Below are 19,873 nucleotides of genomic sequence, written 5' to 3' on the forward strand. Positions count from 1 at the left end.
CAATTAGTCCTTTGAAAGTGTTTTTTCAGTAGCAAATTTGCATGTGAATCCAATTCTGGCAAAAGGCTATAGAATTGCAATCCATCTAGATAATGCATTCAAACACAGGGAAGGATTAGAAAAATATTCAAGATGATAAAAGCCTGGACGCCTGGGTGACTCAGTGGGTTAAGCCTCTGCCTTTGGCTCTGGTCAGGGTCTCAAGGTCTTGGGGTCGAGCTCCCCCCAACCCCGCGCCCCCCCCCCACCCCCCCCCACCCCCCCCCCCCGCATCTGGCTCTCTGCTCAGCAGGGAGCCTGCTTCTCTGCCTGCCTCTCTACCTGCCTTTCTGCCTACTTGTGATCTCTATCAAATAAATAAATAAAATTAAAAAAAAAAAAGATGATAAAAGCCGAAGAGGCTAGACAACACTCTGTTCTGTTCTAAGTAAGCATTTCATAACTCACTAACTCAACAGGAAAACAGTCACCCAGGCCACTGAGACTGTTATTTTCAAGAAATTTTGGGGTTTGCTAAAAAATATTCCACATAGCAATTTTTGAGAAACTGATACTCAAGGTCACAAGAAATCTCAGGACAATAATTAAATTCATTAAAGATGGCTGAGCTTTTTAAATGCTGGGATATCTGAAGGGGAAACTTCTGGGGACTTGTGAGACATTAAGAGTCTAGAGTAGATTTTTTTCCTTTCAAAAACTTTCTTATGAGGTGCCTGGGTGGCTCAGTCAGTTAAGCATCTGAATCTTGATCTCAGGGTTGTGAGATCAAGCCCCACATTGGGCTCCACACTAGGCATGTAGTCTACCTAAAAAATAAATAAGTACGATTAAAAAAAAACTTTCTTATAAATTGAAACTTAAAAGTTGCAAGCAGGAAACACATACAGTCTTCACCCTGATTTACTAATTGTTCATATTTTGACCCACTTACTTTATTGTCTTCTCTCTATCCACATATATAATAAATACACATGCACACACACACACACAAGGGCATATTTTTTTCTGAACCTTTGAGACTAAGGTAAGGACATTATGCCCCTTAACCCTTACATACTGCAAAGTACATTTTCTAGGAAGAAGGACATTCTCTTACATAACCACAAAACAATTATCAAAAACAGTAAACTTAATTTTAATCCAATACCAGCCCACAGTATAGATTCGGATTTCCTCAGTTGATACAACTGAGGACAACTTTAGGACATTGAGTTTACCTGATACTAAAATATCTTATGAATCAACAATTATGAAAACATAAGATTACAAGGTATAAAGAAAAACAAGGAAAAAAAAAGACATTAAAAGGCATTGAGATAGAACAGAGTTTTTTGGAATGAATACAGAGTTCTAGGGTACATGAATTATTTATTTATTTAACTTAATAAAATACACGTTTTTGAAAAAATATGATATTATCAGGGGAAATATAATCCTACCCCCATTTACTAAAGCAAACTCTAGGTTGGTTCAAGTATAAACATTTTTCTTTATTTTTAAAAAAGAACTTAGTAAGATACTAACCATTAAGAATACACATTTGAAAATATCTTCTTTTTAAAATTATTATTGGAGTAGGATCGCCTGGCTGACTCAGCTGTTGGAACTTGTGACTCTTGATCTCAGGGTTGTGAGTTCAAGCTCCACATTGGGCATAGAGCCCAGCTAAAATTTAATAAAAAAGTTTTTTAATGTTGACTAATTGAATTTAAATTATAAAGAAGAAAATTTCAAATTTTCAAAAAAATTTCAAATTTCAAATTTTTCAAAAAGAAAATAATTATTGGAGTAATATTTTTTTTAAATATACATGTCAACATGGAAAAAAGTCTTCAGAAATTCTCTAACTCAGAGGTATGCACTGTTCACATCATGATTTAGCAATTTTCTTACTAAAATATTAAAAGAAATGTCCAGTGGTGCAATTTATTTATTTAATTTTTCCTTAAACTTTTCTTTAATTAAACATAATAAAACATAAAAATCTTTAGAGAATAAATACGTATCTGTAAAATTTTTCAAGAAACGTTCAGCCTTATTTATAAATATATACAAAACCAAGCAAATATAAGGCACCAGTTTGCATTTATTAATTAGAAAGAAACAAATTAAAATGATAAAACCCAGAGCTAGTAAATTGCAAAAAAGCAGATACATTTACATATTTTTGCTGACACTCTAAATTGTTAAACTCTTTTTAGAGTGTTGTCTATTCAGCCTTTATCCAACAAATAATAAATGCCCAACATAGCCCAGTCATTGTACAGGTAAGCAACTGTTATCAGAGAAATAAAAAGAAATCTTACTCTTCAGCCTGGTAACTCTACTTCTACAATGATTGTCTTTCTGTGTTCTTTGAAAGAAGTCAAGTACCTAGCAGGTGGGAAATGCTAAAATAAATTATGGTATAGTCCATCTAGTAAAACATCATTATGCCATCAAAATGATAATGTAGACTATGTAGGTAAATGGATACTTTATTCAAATTTAAATAGTGATAAGCAAAAAATAATAGTATGCCAAAAATATATAACCTTCTATCGCTTATAGGGAATAATCCATCCATGAAAAATCTGTATGTGTAAGATCATAAATATGCTTTTTATTTTTATTCTCACTCATTGCTATTTGTTTGTAATTCTCATTTCTTACCACTTGTAGCCACAAAAATAAGTTTAAATAAGTTAATAAGTTAAATGTTAAATGGCAGCCAAGACTTTTTGGATCAAATTAAAGAGTCTTGATGCTTTAGATGTCAGATGGTTTAAAATATTAAATGGAAATATTTCTTTCTTCCAGATTAATATTGATGGGCAGGATATTAGGACCTTTAATGTAAGATATCTCAGGGAGATAATTGGAGTGGTGAGTCAGGAGCCAGTGCTCTTTTCTACCACAATTGCTGAAAATATTCGTTATGGCCGTGGAAACGTCACCATGGATGAGATAAAGAAAGCTGTCAAAGAGGCCAACGCCTATGACTTTATCATGAAACTACCACAGGTAAAGGCTCTGTTAACATCCTTGCCCTTGAAATTCGAATTTGACTTTGTGCAAGCAAGTTCTTTCTCAAAGTTTAAGCTATGAATGTTTAAGATGTAAGGCTGTTCAACCTTCCTTAGGCAAGTCCCTTGCATTATTCAGTTGGAGGTATAAGGAGTACGGCCTAGTATAGGAATCCCATAAAACTTTATACAGAGTATATGGTACTGGTTTTTTAGAATTCAGTATTCATTGATTTTACTATAATTTGGGACTCATTACCATAGTCAAAAAGAAGCTCCACCTTGTCTTCATGAACTTCTAGACTCTATGGCCTTTTCTATTTAAACTACATGAGTTCCTCCCTGTTTTCCGTGCCGTAGAAATTCGACACCCTGGTTGGAGACAGAGGGGCCCAGCTGAGTGGCGGACAGAAGCAGAGGATCGCCATCGCTCGGGCCTTGGTTCGCAACCCCAAGATCCTCCTGCTGGACGAGGCCACGTCAGCCCTGGACACTGAAAGTGAAGCAGAGGTTCAGGCGGCCCTGGATAAGGTCAGTCAACCTGAAACGCCCAAAGGACCAGCACACTGAAGGCTTTATTGGAAATTCTTGCCGATGCTTTGCGATTCTAGATTGAAAAACATAAATGTGAGAGCAAGTGAAGCTCTCTCCTGGGGCTTTATTGATTTCCCTTTTCTGTCATGTCACGTGGCAAAGAGAGGTAGGTGGCGCATTAACCGGCTTGCTCTTACCAAAGCACACGGAGCTCCAATCAGGCGTATGCTGCGAGCCACTTGGTCATGAACTCCTTGCTCGGAGGCTCTTGCTTTGATCAAAAGCAGTCCTGTCAAAAAAAAAAAAATAAATAGTTATGTTAAAATGTCCAAAGAAAAATGTGGTTACCTAGACACCAGTCCAGATGAAAAAACAGCTCAAAATACTTACCTTAGTCTGTAGAAAGGCAGTACCATTATCTTTATTCACGAAGGTGAAAGGAAGGCCAAAGGAAGTAAAATCCAGTTTGTGTGTTTATCTAGGCACATAAATCAGCAACACATTTTAAGGATGTTGAGCTCACATGCCCAGCTCTGGAATCTCTGAATCTCTCACAGTCATTTTTCAAAGCTGAAGCTTCCCAGGAAGAACCTTATGCTGTGACACTCTTGTGGTCACTGCTGATGTCATCTGTACTAAGGACCCAGGATAATAACCAGAGTCAGACGACACCATCTCAATGGGTCTCAAAAACATAAACACCACAAATATATTTGATTTGAGAATACTTAGTAATCAAATGTGCAACTGACTTCACAGCTTCTATCCAAACTACCTCTTGCGATTTTAGAGACAAGTTGTATGAATCTTATTTTCTCAGGAAAACTTACACCTGAATCCTAAGTAAACACTATAAGTGCTATAAACTGGGGTTAATCAGTGCTTCATGGTTTTTCAGATTAATATTTTGGCTTATTTTATATAATTTAATCTAATAATGATTAATGAGATGATAGTTATTCCTCACAAATTCTTGCACCAAATTATATTGCTTTCATGTATGTTAAGTCTCAGTATTAAGGAACCAATATATAAACACAGGAAACTGGCATTTGTTTGGTTAATCAGGCATGACTTAAAGTAGGAAATTATTTTTTAACTGCATAAATTAAAACATAATACTTAAATGAGCATTCATGTGTTGACATAGACTTTTTTGAAGATGTCAGAATAAGAAAGATATTTTGGGGGGAAAATGTCCCATTCATCCTTAAAGCTTAGGTCCCAATACTTTCTAGGATACAAATATTCAATATAATAGCACTTTCTGTGCTAAAAGAACAGAAACAGAATTATTACACATGTTATTTTTTGTGATATGTATCCTATCAGAAAAATTGTAGTCTTATAAGTTTTAATTGATAGACAAGTTACTTCATGCAATTTTAGCAATTTGGGTTCTCTAGGATTATGACTCACTCCCCAGTTGATAAAATTTTAGGTTTTAAAAATAGCTGATGAATCACTTGTAATTTTTTTTTTTTTTTAAGTCCCAAGAAAAGCCATTAGCAGCTTGGGGAAGGGTTAAGAGCACAGGCTTTGGTGCTAGACTGGCCAAGGCTGGAGTCCTGGCTCTCTGTCCCTTTCTAGCTGCATGATCCTGGGTAAATTAACTGACCTGTCTCTAAGCCTGAGATCTTGCAGAAGTAACTGGGGAGAAGGGGGAAAATTATGATAAGATGGTTGTAAAGATTCAGTGAAATCTTTACAATGTAAGGTTGTAATCTTTACATGTAAAGTGAAATCTTTACATGTAAATAAACTAGCGCATACCTTGCACATTGGGAACTATGTGATAATGTTAGCTGGTGCTATTATTATGGTGACTGCCATTACCATGATTATTAACTATACTAACTGCAGAATTGGTTACCTATTGCTACATAACAAACCATCCCAAATTCAGGTGTTTTTTGTTTTTGTTTTGTTTTGTTTTTTTAAAGATTTTATTTATTTATTTGACAGAGAGAAATCACAAGTAGACGGAGAGGCAGGCAGAGAGAGAGAGAGGGAAGCAGGCTCCCTGCTGAGCAGAGAGCCCGATGCGGGACTCGATCCCAGGACCCTGAGATCATGACCTGAACCGAAGGCAGCGGCCCAACCCACTGAGCCACCCAGGAACATATGATATATTATTAATTTTTTAAAAATTAACATATGATGTATTATTTGATGATTCTGTGAATCATCAGTCTTACACACTTCACAGCACTCATCATAGACATACCCTCCCCAGTGTCCATCACGTAGCCACCCCATCCCTCCCCACCCTTCCCTCTAGTAACCCTCAGTTTGTTTCCTGAGATGAAGAGTCTCTTATGGTTTGTCTCCCTCCCGATCCCATCCTGTTTCATTTTTTCCTTCCCTACCCCTCAAACCTCCTACTCTGCCTCTCAAATACCCTCTAGTTCCATCCATGTCATTGCAAACGGCAAGATTTCATTTCTTTTGATGGCTGCATAGTATTCCGTTGTATGTATACAGCACACCTTCTTCATCCATTCATCTGTTGATGGACATCTAGGTTCTTTCCACAGTTTGGCTATTGTGGACATTGTTGCTATAAACATTCGGGTGCACGTGCCCCTTCAGATCACTACATTTGTATCTTTAGGGTAAATACCCAGTAGTGTGATTGCTGGGTCGTAGGGTAGCTCTATTTTTAACTTTTTTGAGGAATCTCCATGTTGTTTTCCAGAGTGGTTGCACCAGCTTGCATTCCCACCAACATCCTCACCCGAATTCAGTCTTAAACCAATAATTCTGTGGATTGGCTGGGTGGATCTTTTGCTGTTTTCACCTGAACATATTGTTGCCTCTACCTGGAGGGTTGACTTAGCTGAAATAGTCCAAGATGGCCTTACTCCCATGCAGGCTGTTGACTGGGCTTCCCATGTGGCTTCCCATTCTGGTACTCATACAATAGACTAGCCTGGCTGCCTTCTATGGCCTTCTCAGGACATTGTCCCGAGGCAGAAGCTAGAAGACGTCTATAGGCTTAGACTCCAGGACTCACACAGTGTCCCTTTCATCATATTCTGTTGGTCCCAGCAAGCCACAGCGCAGCCCAGACTGAAGGAGTGAGGAGACAGAGTCCACCACCTCTTGATGGGTGAGCTCTAAAGTGTCCATGTCCATATTTAACCTTCCACAGCACACTCTCTCCCACAATCAGTCACCCTTCTCCCACCTGCAAGATAAATTCACCTCTTCCCAATACCCTCAAAATTTTCACACAGCTATGACATCAGGTTCAAAGCCCAGTACCTGAAGATCTGTATGGGTCCAGATATGGACAGATTCTTCATGTTATGCTCATCTTGATCCAAGATCTGTGAACTCAAGAGACAAGTTGTCTTCCACACACACCCCCAACATGCAATGTTGATGCAAGAACAGGATAATAATAGTCACTCCCACTCAAAAATTAGAACAGGAAGCACATAGTAATTACCGGCCCCTAGTAATCGTGACATGCAGTCAGGTGCATGTAGCCAGTTACCCCACCGCCCCAGGGAATGGGCTGGCTCCTTGATTAAGTTTCCGTCCCACCCCCAGCAGTGGAATGGTCTCCTTGGCTTTGGACTCTACCTTCTGGGCTCTTAGATCCTCTCTCTGAGAGATCTTTGCTTTGTGATAGAAATGGCCTGTGCCTGTAGCTGAATAACTTTCTCAGAATGCTTTCTACCCACAGAAATTTGGGATCTGCGGGCCTCTATGTTTTCAATTTTCTCAGTCTCCTTCAGTGCAGGCCAGTAGACACTCTTAAGGACTGTGAGCTTGCTTGGAATCCGACCGTGGCTCACTCAAGCCCCAAAACCTACATCTATAATTTTTTTTTTTTTTTCCAAAACGAATCTCTATTTTGGACCATGTGTGAAGCTGCCATGAGAAAAACCTTAAGAGTCTCTGGAGCCCTTTTATGTAGCTGTGGGTGTCTACCAGAATCTGCCTTAAATGTCTCAGAGATTTTAACAAAAAAAAGTCTTATATTCACACACTGATTGGATATTTGGCTTCATTTCACCGGATGACTAACAATTCATTCCCCAAGCAAGCAGGCACTGGGTCTCCTGTGTTTCCTCTAGATTTACTCTGCAAGCCAAACAGCTCCTTCTTAAGTTCCCGTAGCTTGTAACAAAGAGCCAGTGGAATCCCGCTGGCATGTCAACATTCTATTTAGAGATCTCTAGAATCTTCTTGGCCAGATGTACAAGTGCAGTAGATAAAATACCCTTCTTTCAAGTGACTGCAGGACACTTTCTTCTCCAGATACTCCAAAGCCGTATAATGCAGGTTACCCTCTTTCCAGGCTCCAGTAGCAACGTCCTTACTTTTCTTCCAGGCTTCTGAGATTTCTGCGTCAGCTGCTTTAAGTCAAAACTTAGGGAGACAGCTGGTGTTGTTCCTCTGTTGGTTTTCCTAGTCTCCCTTAGGCAGCTGCTTTCAACTCAGGGTCCGCTGGGCTGGAACGTTCAAGATGGCCTCACTCTTGTGCTCGGCAGTTGGTAATGGCTGTTGCCTGAGGCTACTCAGTTCTGCCCATGAGGCTGCTCAGTTCTGCCCATGAGGCTGCTCAGTTCTGCCCATGAAGCTTCTCATCTTCCAGTAGATTAAACAAGCTTCCTTTTACTGTGGTTTCAAGGTAGCAAATCTAAGGCCTCCTGAAGCCCGGATTCTAGAAATTGCCAAGTGTCAATTACTTTACTTTTTTTTTTTTGGTCAAAACAAGTCACAAGGCCTGCCCAGATTTGAGGAGATGGAGAAATAGACTTTACCTCTGGATGCAGTGTTTGTGGCCGTGTTTAATGAACCATGGTTGCTATGACTACTTTATATTCTACCTAATTGACTCCATGCTTTGCAAGATAAGCAAGCTGATCTATTTTGCAAACAATAAATAACATCTTTAAAAGGGAAATCCTTTATTACTGCACCTCCCTCAATGATCCTAGTCAGTCACTTGGGCCAGTCATTCTAAGGTCCCGATGATATTTTAACAATGACAGGTTGACTTTGTAATTTATTATTTTTCCTCTGAGGAACATAAGGATATAGCATAAGGATATAAGAACATAAGGATATTATATCTATTGCTATTTGTCCCTGATTACCTATCCTGTAAGAATAATATTTTTCTTTTGTGAATTCTTTATACATTTATCAATACTTTGGCACCAATTTGTTGTAGTTATTTATTATATATATTTATTTATATGACTTCTCTCTCCTAGAAAGATTAAATCCTCTAAGGGGCAGAATTAATAAATTGTTCATGTTTATATATATATATATATATATATATTTTTTTTTTTTTTTAAAGTAAGCTCTACGCCCAATGTGGGGCTTGAACTCAGGACCCTGAAATCGAGTCAGGTGCTCTACTGACTGAGCCAGCCAGGCGCCCCTATGTTTATATATTTTTAACACTTAATCAGCACCTTGCTGATAATGCTTATGTAGATATGATTATGTAGATTCTACATAAGTTTTTACTGAATTATGCTCCAGCTCTTTGAAATAATACATGTGTATGTAAAAAAAAAAAATTAAGGACTATATCAGCTGTTGACTCAAAGATAGCTACTATTTATCAAAACAAACAATAGGTTTTTCTATATAAGATCTTAAAGAATACAAATGCAGATTTGTTATTATGGTTTTTAAATGAAAGTCAGTAGTCACAAGGTTTCATACCTACATAACTCTTCTACTCACAGTGTTACATACTGGAGGGGCAAGAGAAAAATAAAAATTAGCCTCCATGTGATTTTATCAAATGATGTCAAAGGTTTCATTTTATGTCCCCCGCTAGCCCCCTCCCCCACCTCCTTTTCCCTCAGAAGTTCCAGAAAGCTAGTGGATTAATACTCCCTTTGTTTGGACCTGCCTTTTATCCCTGCACATCCAACATTAGCAGAAGGTCTAAATTTCTTAACAGTTGGTGTCCTTGAATCTGGGATATTTACTTGTCAATGTTTTTTCATCATTGGAACATCTGAAAGCTCTGCAATAAAATCTCTTTGTGTCAAATCTCTACTCTGGCCAGAATTTCGTGGGTGACACTTGCTAACTTTTAAATTCACCAACACTTCCTTTGTTTCTCCTCCGTATCAATCATTTGCTCACAAGTCTGGCTATAATTCCTCTGGGCTTTTTTTAAATGTTGACATAGTATCAACCTATGGTTATCATAATATTAATATAGCCATTGTTAGCAATTTACTCATCACTATTAGTATCATGAATATGATTAGAATAATAAAATTATTTCCTACATGTCTTACCATACACAGACCAAGACATGCAACCTCCACATCGACAAATACATATGAACATTTTTGAGGGCCTGGGTACTAAAATCTGAACAGTCAGAAATGTTATCCAATAGATAACAGTAGCTCTAGTCTCTGATTTTTGCTATGGTTTAATTCTTTTATACTTATTTAAACATACTTGATGGTGGTAATGTTAGTGTAAGGACTGATGGGAAAAGACCACATTATTTTTTTCCAGGTGATTTAACAGTTGGTCCATACCATTTATTGTACAATCTACCCTTTTCCTGACTGATAATGCCTTATATATCATACACTAATTCTTAAATGTTTTATATCTATTTCTGGACTCTCTATTTTGGTTTATTGATCAAATTGCCTATTCACTGATAGCTTCCCCTAGATTCTATTTAATTACTATTTTAAGTAGTCTTTTATGTGTAATATCTGGTGAAGGTATTCCCCTCTCCTTATCTTCTTTTTCAGAATTTTCATGGCTGTTCTTTGTTAATAAAAAATTGAGATATAACTCATATACCATGAAGTTAACCCTTTTGAAATGTACAAGTCACTGATTTTTAGTATACTCACCAAATTTTGCAACCATCACTACTAATTGCACAAGATTTTCATTATCCCCAAAGAAAACCTTGTACCTCTTATCAGGTCACTCCCCATTCCATACTCACCCCAGCCCTTGACAACCACTAAATCTACTTTCTGTCTCTATGGGTTTGCCTATTTTGGAAATTTCATATAAATGGAATCATACAATGCAGACCTTCTGTGACTGATTTCTTTCATTTAGTGTAATGTTTTCAGAGTCCATCCATAGTCAAGCCTGTATCAGAATGTCGTGCCTTTTTATGGCCCAATAATCTTCTATTGCGTGGATGTACCTCATTTTGTTTATCCTTTGATTAACGGATGAACATGTGGCTTGTTCCCACTTTTTGACTATTATGAATCTCAGCTGTCATTTTTAATTTGCATTTTTAACTACTTATGTGAATTAAGCTATACTCTAATAACCATCCTAATCACGTGGTTTTATTGCCTCAGAGTAGGAGAGGTCTTAAGAAGCTATAGCCTAACTAACAGAGCTAATGAGTATCAAAAAGAATAACCTTGGGGTGCCTGGGTGGCTCAGTGGGTTAGGCCTCTGCCTTCGGCTCTGGTCATGATCCCGGGGTCCTGGAATCAAGCCCCTCAATGGGCTCTCTGCTCAACAGGGAGCCTGCTTCCTCCCCTCTTTCTGCCTGCCTCTGCCTGCTTGTGATCTCTCTCTCTGTCAAATAAATAAATAAAATATTTTTAAAAAAAGAATAACCTTCATAAATGATATAACATGAATAATTTGATGAGCACATTTCAGGGTTAAAAGCCCATTGATAAACCCACCAAGCCAAAATGTGAGTTCACAGAACTACTTAACGGGATGATTTGCAGATTTTCGTGTGCATAACACTCACCTGGGGCACTTTTAAAAAGCAAAGTTACTGACCCACTGCAGAGTTAGTGATGTAGACGGTCCCTGAACTATAATCTAAACCATGTGCTCCCCAAGTACATTTTCATCTAAATTGCTTGCTGCAGCCCATCAGAATCACAGCTAAAATCAGGTTCCCCAAAACGAACCCTCCAGAAGTGCCCCGGAGAAGGCTGCGTTGGACATAACCAACAAAGAAGGGTCCTCAGACAAGTATGAAAACACCTGAGAAAGGTCAGACCTTCTCTTGTTTTTTTCCTCGGGCAAGCCTACACTACCGTGAGCCTCCAGAATTACCCCCAGCCTCGTATGGAGGGGTTGGCCTCCTTTCTGGTCCAGAACTCAAGCCTCACCTTAGCCTTCCATGGATGAGGGTGCCCGTGCACCCCGCCCGCAGGGCAGTCTACTCTCATCAGCTGCTAACACGTGCGTCCACATGAGGAGCCGTGCGTGCTCCGTGCGTGCTAAAGCCTGCAGCGTCGCGTCCGTCCTCCCTTTCAGGCCCGAGAAGGCCGGACCACCATCGTGATAGCCCATCGGCTGTCCACCATCCGAAACGCAGACGTCATCGCTGGGTTTGAAGATGGCGTCATTGTGGAGCAAGGAAGCCACAGGGAGCTGATGAAGAAGGAAGGCGTGTACTTCAGGCTTGTTAACATGCAGGTATGTGCGTCCCAGGATTTTGCTTTCTGCTTCTCAGTAGGGTGTTCTTTGTATCGTCAAAACATCAGGCCGCTAATGCCATGCTGAGAAATAGAAAGCTTCAGGAAGATACTGAAAGCGTATGTCTCAGCCTTGAATTCAGAATCAGCCAAAGAACGTTGAGAGAGAGAAAGGTGAGGGAGGAGGAAAGTGAAGGAAGGCGTCAGAAATGTTTCAAATTTATTTCTCAGGGCAGAGATGCTTAATTGCCTGGGGAACGTGTTGAAGCTAGAAGGTCCTTTCCACTGTGAGACTAGGGACCATCGGAGAAGTGGCAGGAGCCAGAGATGCCAGGATCTCCCATGGTTAGAGGAGGTCCTATGTGAGTTTTAAAATGCTTCCTAGATGATCCTAACAAAACCAACAGCAGGAGTCATGACTCTAGGAAGTGACTAGAGCAGTCTTCTTTTTTAAAAAAAAATCATTCACGGGGCGCCTGGGTGGCTCAGTGGGTGAAGCCGCTGCCTTCGGCTCAGGTCATGATCTCAGGGTCCTGGGATCGAGTCCCGCATCAGGCTCTCTGCTCAGCGGGGAGCCTGCTTCCTCCTCTCTCTCTGCCTGCCTCTGCCTACTTGTGACCTCTCTCTGTCAAATAAATAAATAAAATCTTAAAAAAAATAAAAATAAAAAATTAAAAAATCATTCACTCTAGTTCCTGAAACAGGTAATATTGATAATTGTTGGCTTCTATTACAATTGTATTATGCTTACTTGTGCGACTTTGCAAAATAATTAAGCTAGAAATATTTTTTCTATAAGCATTCTTATATCAAAGCAAAAGTTGAGTAGTTTATTTCCAGTATTTCTCTAAGTATTCTAAGATTATATTTATTTATTTGAGAGAGAGTGAGAGAGTGCATGTGTAAGCATGAGAGGGGGGCAGAGGTGCAAAGGGAGGGGTAGAAGGAGAGAAAATCCAGCAGACTCTCCTCTCCTCTGAGCTCAGGGCTCAAACTCACCACCCTGATCATAACCTGAGCTGAAATCAAGAGTCAGATGCTTAACCAGCTTCAGCAATTTATTACACATTATTATAATGGATTGCTGAGTACCCATTAAAATGTTAGCATCCAGGTGATTTATATCTGAAATGTTAAGGAAAAAAAAATACCCATACATATCGTAGTTATGGTTATATTTATAGAAGTATATACTTTTGCTTTGATATAAGAATGTTTATAGAATAAACTATTTCTAGCTTAATTATTTTGCAAAGTTGCACAAGTAAGCATAGTACAACAGTAATACAAACCAACAATTATCAATATTACCTGTTGTAGGAACTAGAGTGAAACTCTGGTTAGTGAAACTACCAAATGAAACGATGGAAAGTCTTACAACTCTTGCTTCAATTGGCCAGAGAAGGTTTTCCGGCAAGAGGGGAGTAATTATTGTGTTTTCACTAATTATTTCCGTATGGCCTACCCATCACAGGGTCTTCATCATTTCTCTCATTAAGAAAATAAGTATAATATTCCTTTAATTCAGTTTTAGTTTTCATTTTGTTAATGGTTCCTACTGCTCTGCAGTTTTGCCTGTCAGATGTGGTAACCACGGGGCGCCTGGGTGGCTCAGTGGGTTAAAGCCTCTGCCTTCGGCTCAGGTCATGATCCCAGGGTCCTGGGATAGAGCCCCACATCAGGCTCTCTGCTCTGCAGGGAGCCTGCTTCCTCCTCTCTCTCTGCCTGCCTCTCTGTCTACTTGTGATCTCTGTCTATCAAATAAATAAAATCTGAAAAAAAAAAAAATGTGGTAACCACTTTCTCCCTTGGCTGGCCACTTCCGTGCCCCAGAAAGAATGACCTTCTATTCCCACCAGCACTTAGGTTCGGAGGCCACCGAGGCCGCCAAGAGGATAAGGACAGCTCTGATGTTTCTATATTGTCCTCCTTTCTTTTCTAGGAAAGAAATAGCTTTCTTTCCTAGAAAAAGACATACAATTGAAGACTGAACAGTGTCCTGTGATAGAAGAGGCTTGTCACCAACTAAGCAGTGGTTCAGCAAGTCCTTCCTGGTTCACTGAGGAGAGCATGTCCCAAGATGACCGCTCATGTTGCCACCAGCTCTGACAGTCTGTGATTCTTAGTCCCCATGAGCTTGGCCACCTGGGCACTCACACGTTTCCCACTTCTGGTTTACACTTTGCCTCACCAATTATTTGTTGGTGCTGGTGCATAGATGGAGGAAAGAGCTTCAGTGAGCCCGGGTGTTCACTAAATGCTCACACCAACATGCTGCTTTGTCCTCTCGTCCCAAAGACGGACCAACCTAGTGTCAGAAAAACCTTGTCTCGGTTTTGTTTTTAAGTAGAATGTTCATTTGCTTTTTCATTACCTAGACTCTTGGCTCTTCGTTGTTTCTTTTAAATGTATTTTTTCCCCCTGATTATAAATGTAATGCATTCTTATTTTTAAAACTCCAAGCGTTAAAAAAAAAAAAACTCAAACATGAGTATCTTAGAAATTTGAGAGACTCCTATAATTCAAACCCTTGTTGATAAGCACTACCGGCCACTTGGTATTTTATTTTTCATCTTTCCTAACCTAAAAGAGTTAAACAGTATTTCCAGATTTCTTTCATTATTTTTTTTTTTTTTTTTAGATTTCTTTCATTATTGATGAGATTATCTTTTCACATGTTCATTGGCCATTTGTGTTTTTTCCTCTGTTAAAGCATCTTTTCCTATTTTAGGCCATTTTTCTGTTGGGTCGCTCATGATATTGACTTATAAGAATTCCTGGCATAAAGAGGAAATCCACTCTTGCATGTATTAGAGATATTTTTCCTGCCTTTTTCCTCCTTTTTTTTTTTTTTTTTTAAGAAGGAAGGGGGAGAGAAAAAGTACGCATGTGAGCACTTGTACACGTACGTGCATGTGAGGAGGGTAAGTGGTGCAGGGAGAGAGAGACTCTCAGGCAGATTCCTCCCTGAGCACGGAACATGTCACAGACTCTATCCCACTACCCTGAGATTGTGACCTGAGCAGAAATCAAGAGTAGGATGCTTAACTGACTGAGCCACCTATGTGCCCCAGCTTTGTTCTTTTAATTTTGCTTTGTAGTTTGTTTGGCTACCATTAAAAACAATAGGAAGAGGGGCGCCTGGGTGGCTCAGTGGGTTAAAGCCTCTGCCTTTGGCTCAGGTCATGATCTCAGGGTTATGGGATCGAGCCCCACATTGGGCTCTCTGCTCAGCAGGGAGCCTGCTTCCTTCCCTTCCTTTTTCTCTCTGCGTGCCTCTCTGCCTACTTGTCTATCAAATAAATTTTTAAAAAAGAAGAAAAAAACAGAAAGAAAGAAAGAAAAGCAAAAACTTTAAAATCATATGTAATTATATTATCTTTTTTTCCCCCCCTTCATATGTTCAGGATTTGGAATTGTTTTCAGAAAGGATATTCACTCATATTTTCTTTCAACATTTATTGTTTTACTTTCCATAATTAAATATTTGAGCCAGCTGAGGTATGTTCAGGTGTAAGAAATAAGGGCTATCGGTTTTAAGTAAATACATTTCATCATGTGGTAAAAGTGGCCATTTTGACTTTGGAGTTCAGTGAACTCAGCACCCACCAAATGAGGGCTTCAGGTAAGGCACAGAAAAAACTATTAAGGGAGAGAGAGAGGAATTCTTCATTTAGGCTAAAATCAGAGTGGGCTTATTGGTAGAACTGTTCATTTTGATGGACCCTTTGGGAGCATAGAGAAGATAACAAAAGAAGGAAAAGAAGAGGCATTCACAAGAGGTGGTCCAGTTTGACTTGCCATGAACTAGAATTTGAGGGGGCCGGGCATGAGTGTACGATGAGGACCTGTGGAAGATTTTTTGAGCTGGGATGTGATTTGAGCACAACTGCTCTTTAGGAAAATAAATCTGGTAACAGTGTGGGAGTGGATGGAAGGGAGGATGCAGCAATCAGAAGACTAGGGCTTTAGGTTGGTTTGGGTTGGGAGATGCTGGAAAACAGCTCCAATTATAAGCAAGTAAGGAAGTCCACCCTGCAGAACCGCAGAACGCGTCACTGTCCTGCAGTTCAAGGCACGTGGGTGATGTTCTGTCGGGTATCAAAAGCACAGCTGGAATGCTAGAATGGGATAATACGCAGAGCTCTCGAGAGGCTGCTGTAGGTGCCATGAGGCACTCATCATAGGCTTGGGTTGGGGGACAGGACCTGAAGAAAAGGAGCAAGAATATGACATCACTACAGAAACTCGGGTTCTGGATAAACCATTAAGAGTTTTAGGCTCCAAGTTAGCCGTCAGCAAGGTTGGCTTGATGTTCCTCACCAGGCATTGAGCTGGAAGTTGGAAAATTTCCCTGCCCCTGCCCCCTTTAAGGAGAGAATTGATCCCACTGAAGCTTAGTCTGCAGGTGGGGTCACCTGGGGTGAGATGAGTCTGAGCAGGGATAGAAGGAAAAAGATGTATGTACTCAGCCAGTCAGGGAAAGCAGTTTAATTGCTTCCCATGGGGAGTGACCAGCTTTTTCCTTGTTTGTTAGCTTTAAAAATTACCCTCGGGAATAGTTCTATTCTTCTTCCTGCTGGTGGTGGTCATGAATTGTTCCCGCATTCTTGAGTGCAGAAAAAATTCCTGTGTACCTGCTGGATGATGGAAAACTTGCCTTTTAATTTTTAGGAAATACTTTTATTCTCCAGTTTTTATATTGTTCAAATGAGATTTAGCTTTTGTGTCCTTTTAACACAACTTCTCTGTGTTGAAACACTTCTTGACGGTCTTAGAGCTAGTCTTGATTGAGAAGCTGTTAGGAAATGGACAAGTCGTGGCACATGTAATATTCAATATGGCTTTATGGGTCTAAATTTGACGTCATATCCATCTGAAGACACACACAAGTATACAACTTAACATTTTCTTTTCAGACGTCAGGAAACCAGGTCCAATCAGGAGAATTTGACCTTGAACTAAATAATGAAAAGGCTGCCGCGGATATGGCCCCTAATGGCTGGAAATCTCGCCTATTTAGGAATTCTACTCATAAAAGCCTTAGAAATTCACGGAAGTATCAGAACGGCCTTGATGTGGAAGCCAAAGAACTTGTAAGTTGTTTTTCACTTAAATCTTTTGTGGTAGAGATCTACTGTTAAAATCCCTACCTTTGGTGGTATATTGCAGGCACAGACGATTGATTCCTACTCTGAATCTACTTTTCCTTCCTGGAAAAAAGGAAATTTGAACTTTTAAATGCATTTGGCAATGAATTAAAATCAATTCCAATTAAAAGTGGATTTCCTGTTTTGGGGGGCTATATTGAGAAAACTAGTCTTTGTGTTTAGATGCTTAAACGTAGATATTCCATTCATCTTTGAGATCCAGAGATAAAGCTCCAGTGAAAGGCCCTGAAATCTGCATTCTGTTAGGAACGATTACCTCTGATGGTCTATGCTGAAAAGCCAGAATAACATCATTTCAAACAAATGAAGAGTTTTCATTTCTTTCACCTAATAAAGCCTCAGTGGTAAGAAACCCAAGGCTAGCGTGGTGGTGTCCCCGCAGTTCCCTTGGATTCATGCTCCTCTCATTCTTATCTTCACTATGCTTGCATGTGACCTTCATCCTCAAGGATCTAAAAGGGCTTCTGAAGCTCCAGCCATAACAGCCATAGTCCAAACAGCAGGAAGAAACAAAGAGATTTTCCAGAAGTTCCAGACATACTTTACTTACATGTCCTTGGCCATAACTTAATCCCATGGCCATACCTAGCTACAAGGGAGGGTAAAAAATTTAATCTTTTTACTGTATGCATTGCCACCCTAAATTAGATTGGAATTATCTTACTAAGGAAAGGGACAGAATGTCGAGAAATAGCAAAATTCTGTGTTCTTTAACTCTTCCCACCTGAAGACTTGTGATATTAATTCAAGTTAACTGGAACTTTTATAATTGTAAGGGGGAATCCATTCTAAGAAAATGTATTTTCTTATTTCAAGAAATTGTTTGAAAATACACTTGGATGTTATTTGATAAAGGTGGCTTATTTTTATTCCCGTGTTGGCCCAAAGAAACTCATCCTACTGAGAGTTCACTGCTCTCTTTTTCTCTGCCCACAGTATTTACTGCAGAGATTACAAGGGCTCTTTTAAAGATCTTCATCTTGGTATATTTATGGAAAGAAAAGTAACAATTACACTATCCAGTGAAGTTGCTTTATCTTAAGGAAGATAAACAATTCCCACCTACCCTCCCCCTTTGGCTATGGAGGTATCCACCTTTTGTCTTCTCATTTATCTTCAGAGCTATGCTGCTAAGTCTTGAGATTCTGGCATTTTGGAGGACCACTTCTCTTCTCTTGAAGAATTGCACAAAGAGGGGGAGGCAGGACATGCCACAATCAACAAGATTGTCCCAAGTACAATCAGAGAGGGTTCGACAGTGTGCCCAAGGGGAGAGAGGAATTAAGTGTGATGAAAGGAATCTGGGGAGACCTGTTTTTGTGTGTTGAAAAGGGTAGTCTGGGGAAAAGGCTCATTTATCCGGTTGGAGACCAGGACTTAAAGATAATGATAACTGGGGAAGAAAATAAAACGAGAGAGAAGAAATAAAAGAAGTGAAATGAAAGAAAAAAAATAAGAGAAAGAGAAAAGAAAATACCAAGAACAGAGGAGAAAATACAAAGAAAATTGGTGACTTGAAAAAAGAAAGCTGAAAAGAACCTACCACTATGTTCTCTGTGTCCTAGAGACCAAACGTGGTCTCTGTAAATGACCATAAAGCTCTGGGATTCCATAGGCACCTTCTGCATCTAGTTTAATTCTAAAGGAGAATATTCTGACTATAGAGGTAGCTTGTGACCTAAATCCTTCCTGTTTGAGCAGACATGGAGTTTGACATTTGCTGAGACTCTGGTGTGTGCCAGGTATTGGGATAATCTCTATGGATATGAAGATGTACAGTCTTCACATTTAAAATCAGAACTCCTATATTAGAAAAAGAGGCATATAAATACATAAGAAAAAAAAATCACAAAACAAGCTAAGCTTTGAAACAGGAGAAGCCTGCCAAGGACCAGTGATAAAAGGGAATGGGATAATTGATTTGGTTTTATCAGTTAGGACCCTGTCCCAGAAAAAGGCAGCACTGGACAGGGTTCTGGGGGTGAGGAGACCAGACCTGTGTTCTCAGGTTACTAATGGTATCCTACATTTGTGGGGATCTTTATCCATCTGCTCATGGGTATTGTCTCATTTGACCCCACCATCACCCCTGAGTGGAGCTGGGACTTGAACACCAGAGCGTTTCATGCCTGGGTCTTGCCTCGTCTCCCTCTGCTGAGGCTGGAACGGAGATGGGCTGATGAAACCATGGAGACCGCTTCTTGGGTGAACGACTCTCGCCCAGCTTATGCCGTGTAATCACTGGCCACTGTTGGGATTTATTAAACAAACTGTCTCACTCTTCAATGGTTGCATGTGGACGCGTCATCTCTGCGCCTCATCTGCAAGTTCCTCAAGGGCAGTGCTGTCCTTGTCTACACACTCCGCTGACTGTTGTGTCATTACCAGCTGGTCCTGACCTGTCTATATTTGTGTGCGTGTGTGTGTGCTCTAGGATGAAAACGTGCCGCCGGTATCTTTTCTGAAGGTCTTGAAATTGAATAAGACGGAATGGCCGTACTTTGTGGTCGGCACAGTGTGCGCCATTGCCAACGGGGCCCTGCAGCCGGCCTTTTCCATCATATTCTCAGAAATGATAGCGGTAAGTTTGCAAACATCCCTCAGGAGCTTGAATTGAATCCGTTCTCAGGCCCACATCACGCCTGGGTTCGTTTTGGAGTAAAGCAGCCTCAAATTAAAGTACGCCCACGTTTTTAATTCCCTTTTGAGGAAAGCCATGAGGCAAAAGAAAAAG

The 19,873-nt window shown here is 39.9% G+C and overlaps 1 protein-coding gene across 6 annotated transcripts in view; it reads left to right on the top strand.

The window, feature by feature from the left end:
• The window catches only part of ABCB4 (ATP binding cassette subfamily B member 4), a 64,743-nt gene that overhangs the window by 23,769 nt on the left and 21,101 nt on the right, over positions 1-19,873 (top strand). For all 6 annotated transcript variants that reach the window (XM_032304514.1, XM_032304513.1, XM_032304515.1 and 3 more), the window contains 5 exons: positions 2,800-3,003; positions 3,366-3,536; positions 11,808-11,969; positions 16,888-17,064; positions 19,574-19,720. In XM_032304514.1, coding sequence (XP_032160405.1) covers positions 2,800-3,003; positions 3,366-3,536; positions 11,808-11,969; positions 16,888-17,064; positions 19,574-19,720 — 861 coding nt within the window. The remainder of the gene's footprint in view (positions 1-2,799; positions 3,004-3,365; positions 3,537-11,807; positions 11,970-16,887; positions 17,065-19,573; positions 19,721-19,873) is intronic.

Source organism: Mustela erminea, chromosome 11, assembly GCF_009829155.1.
Source record: "Mustela erminea isolate mMusErm1 chromosome 11, mMusErm1.Pri, whole genome shotgun sequence".
In the NCBI taxonomy this organism is placed as follows: Eukaryota; Metazoa; Chordata; class Mammalia; order Carnivora; family Mustelidae; genus Mustela; species Mustela erminea.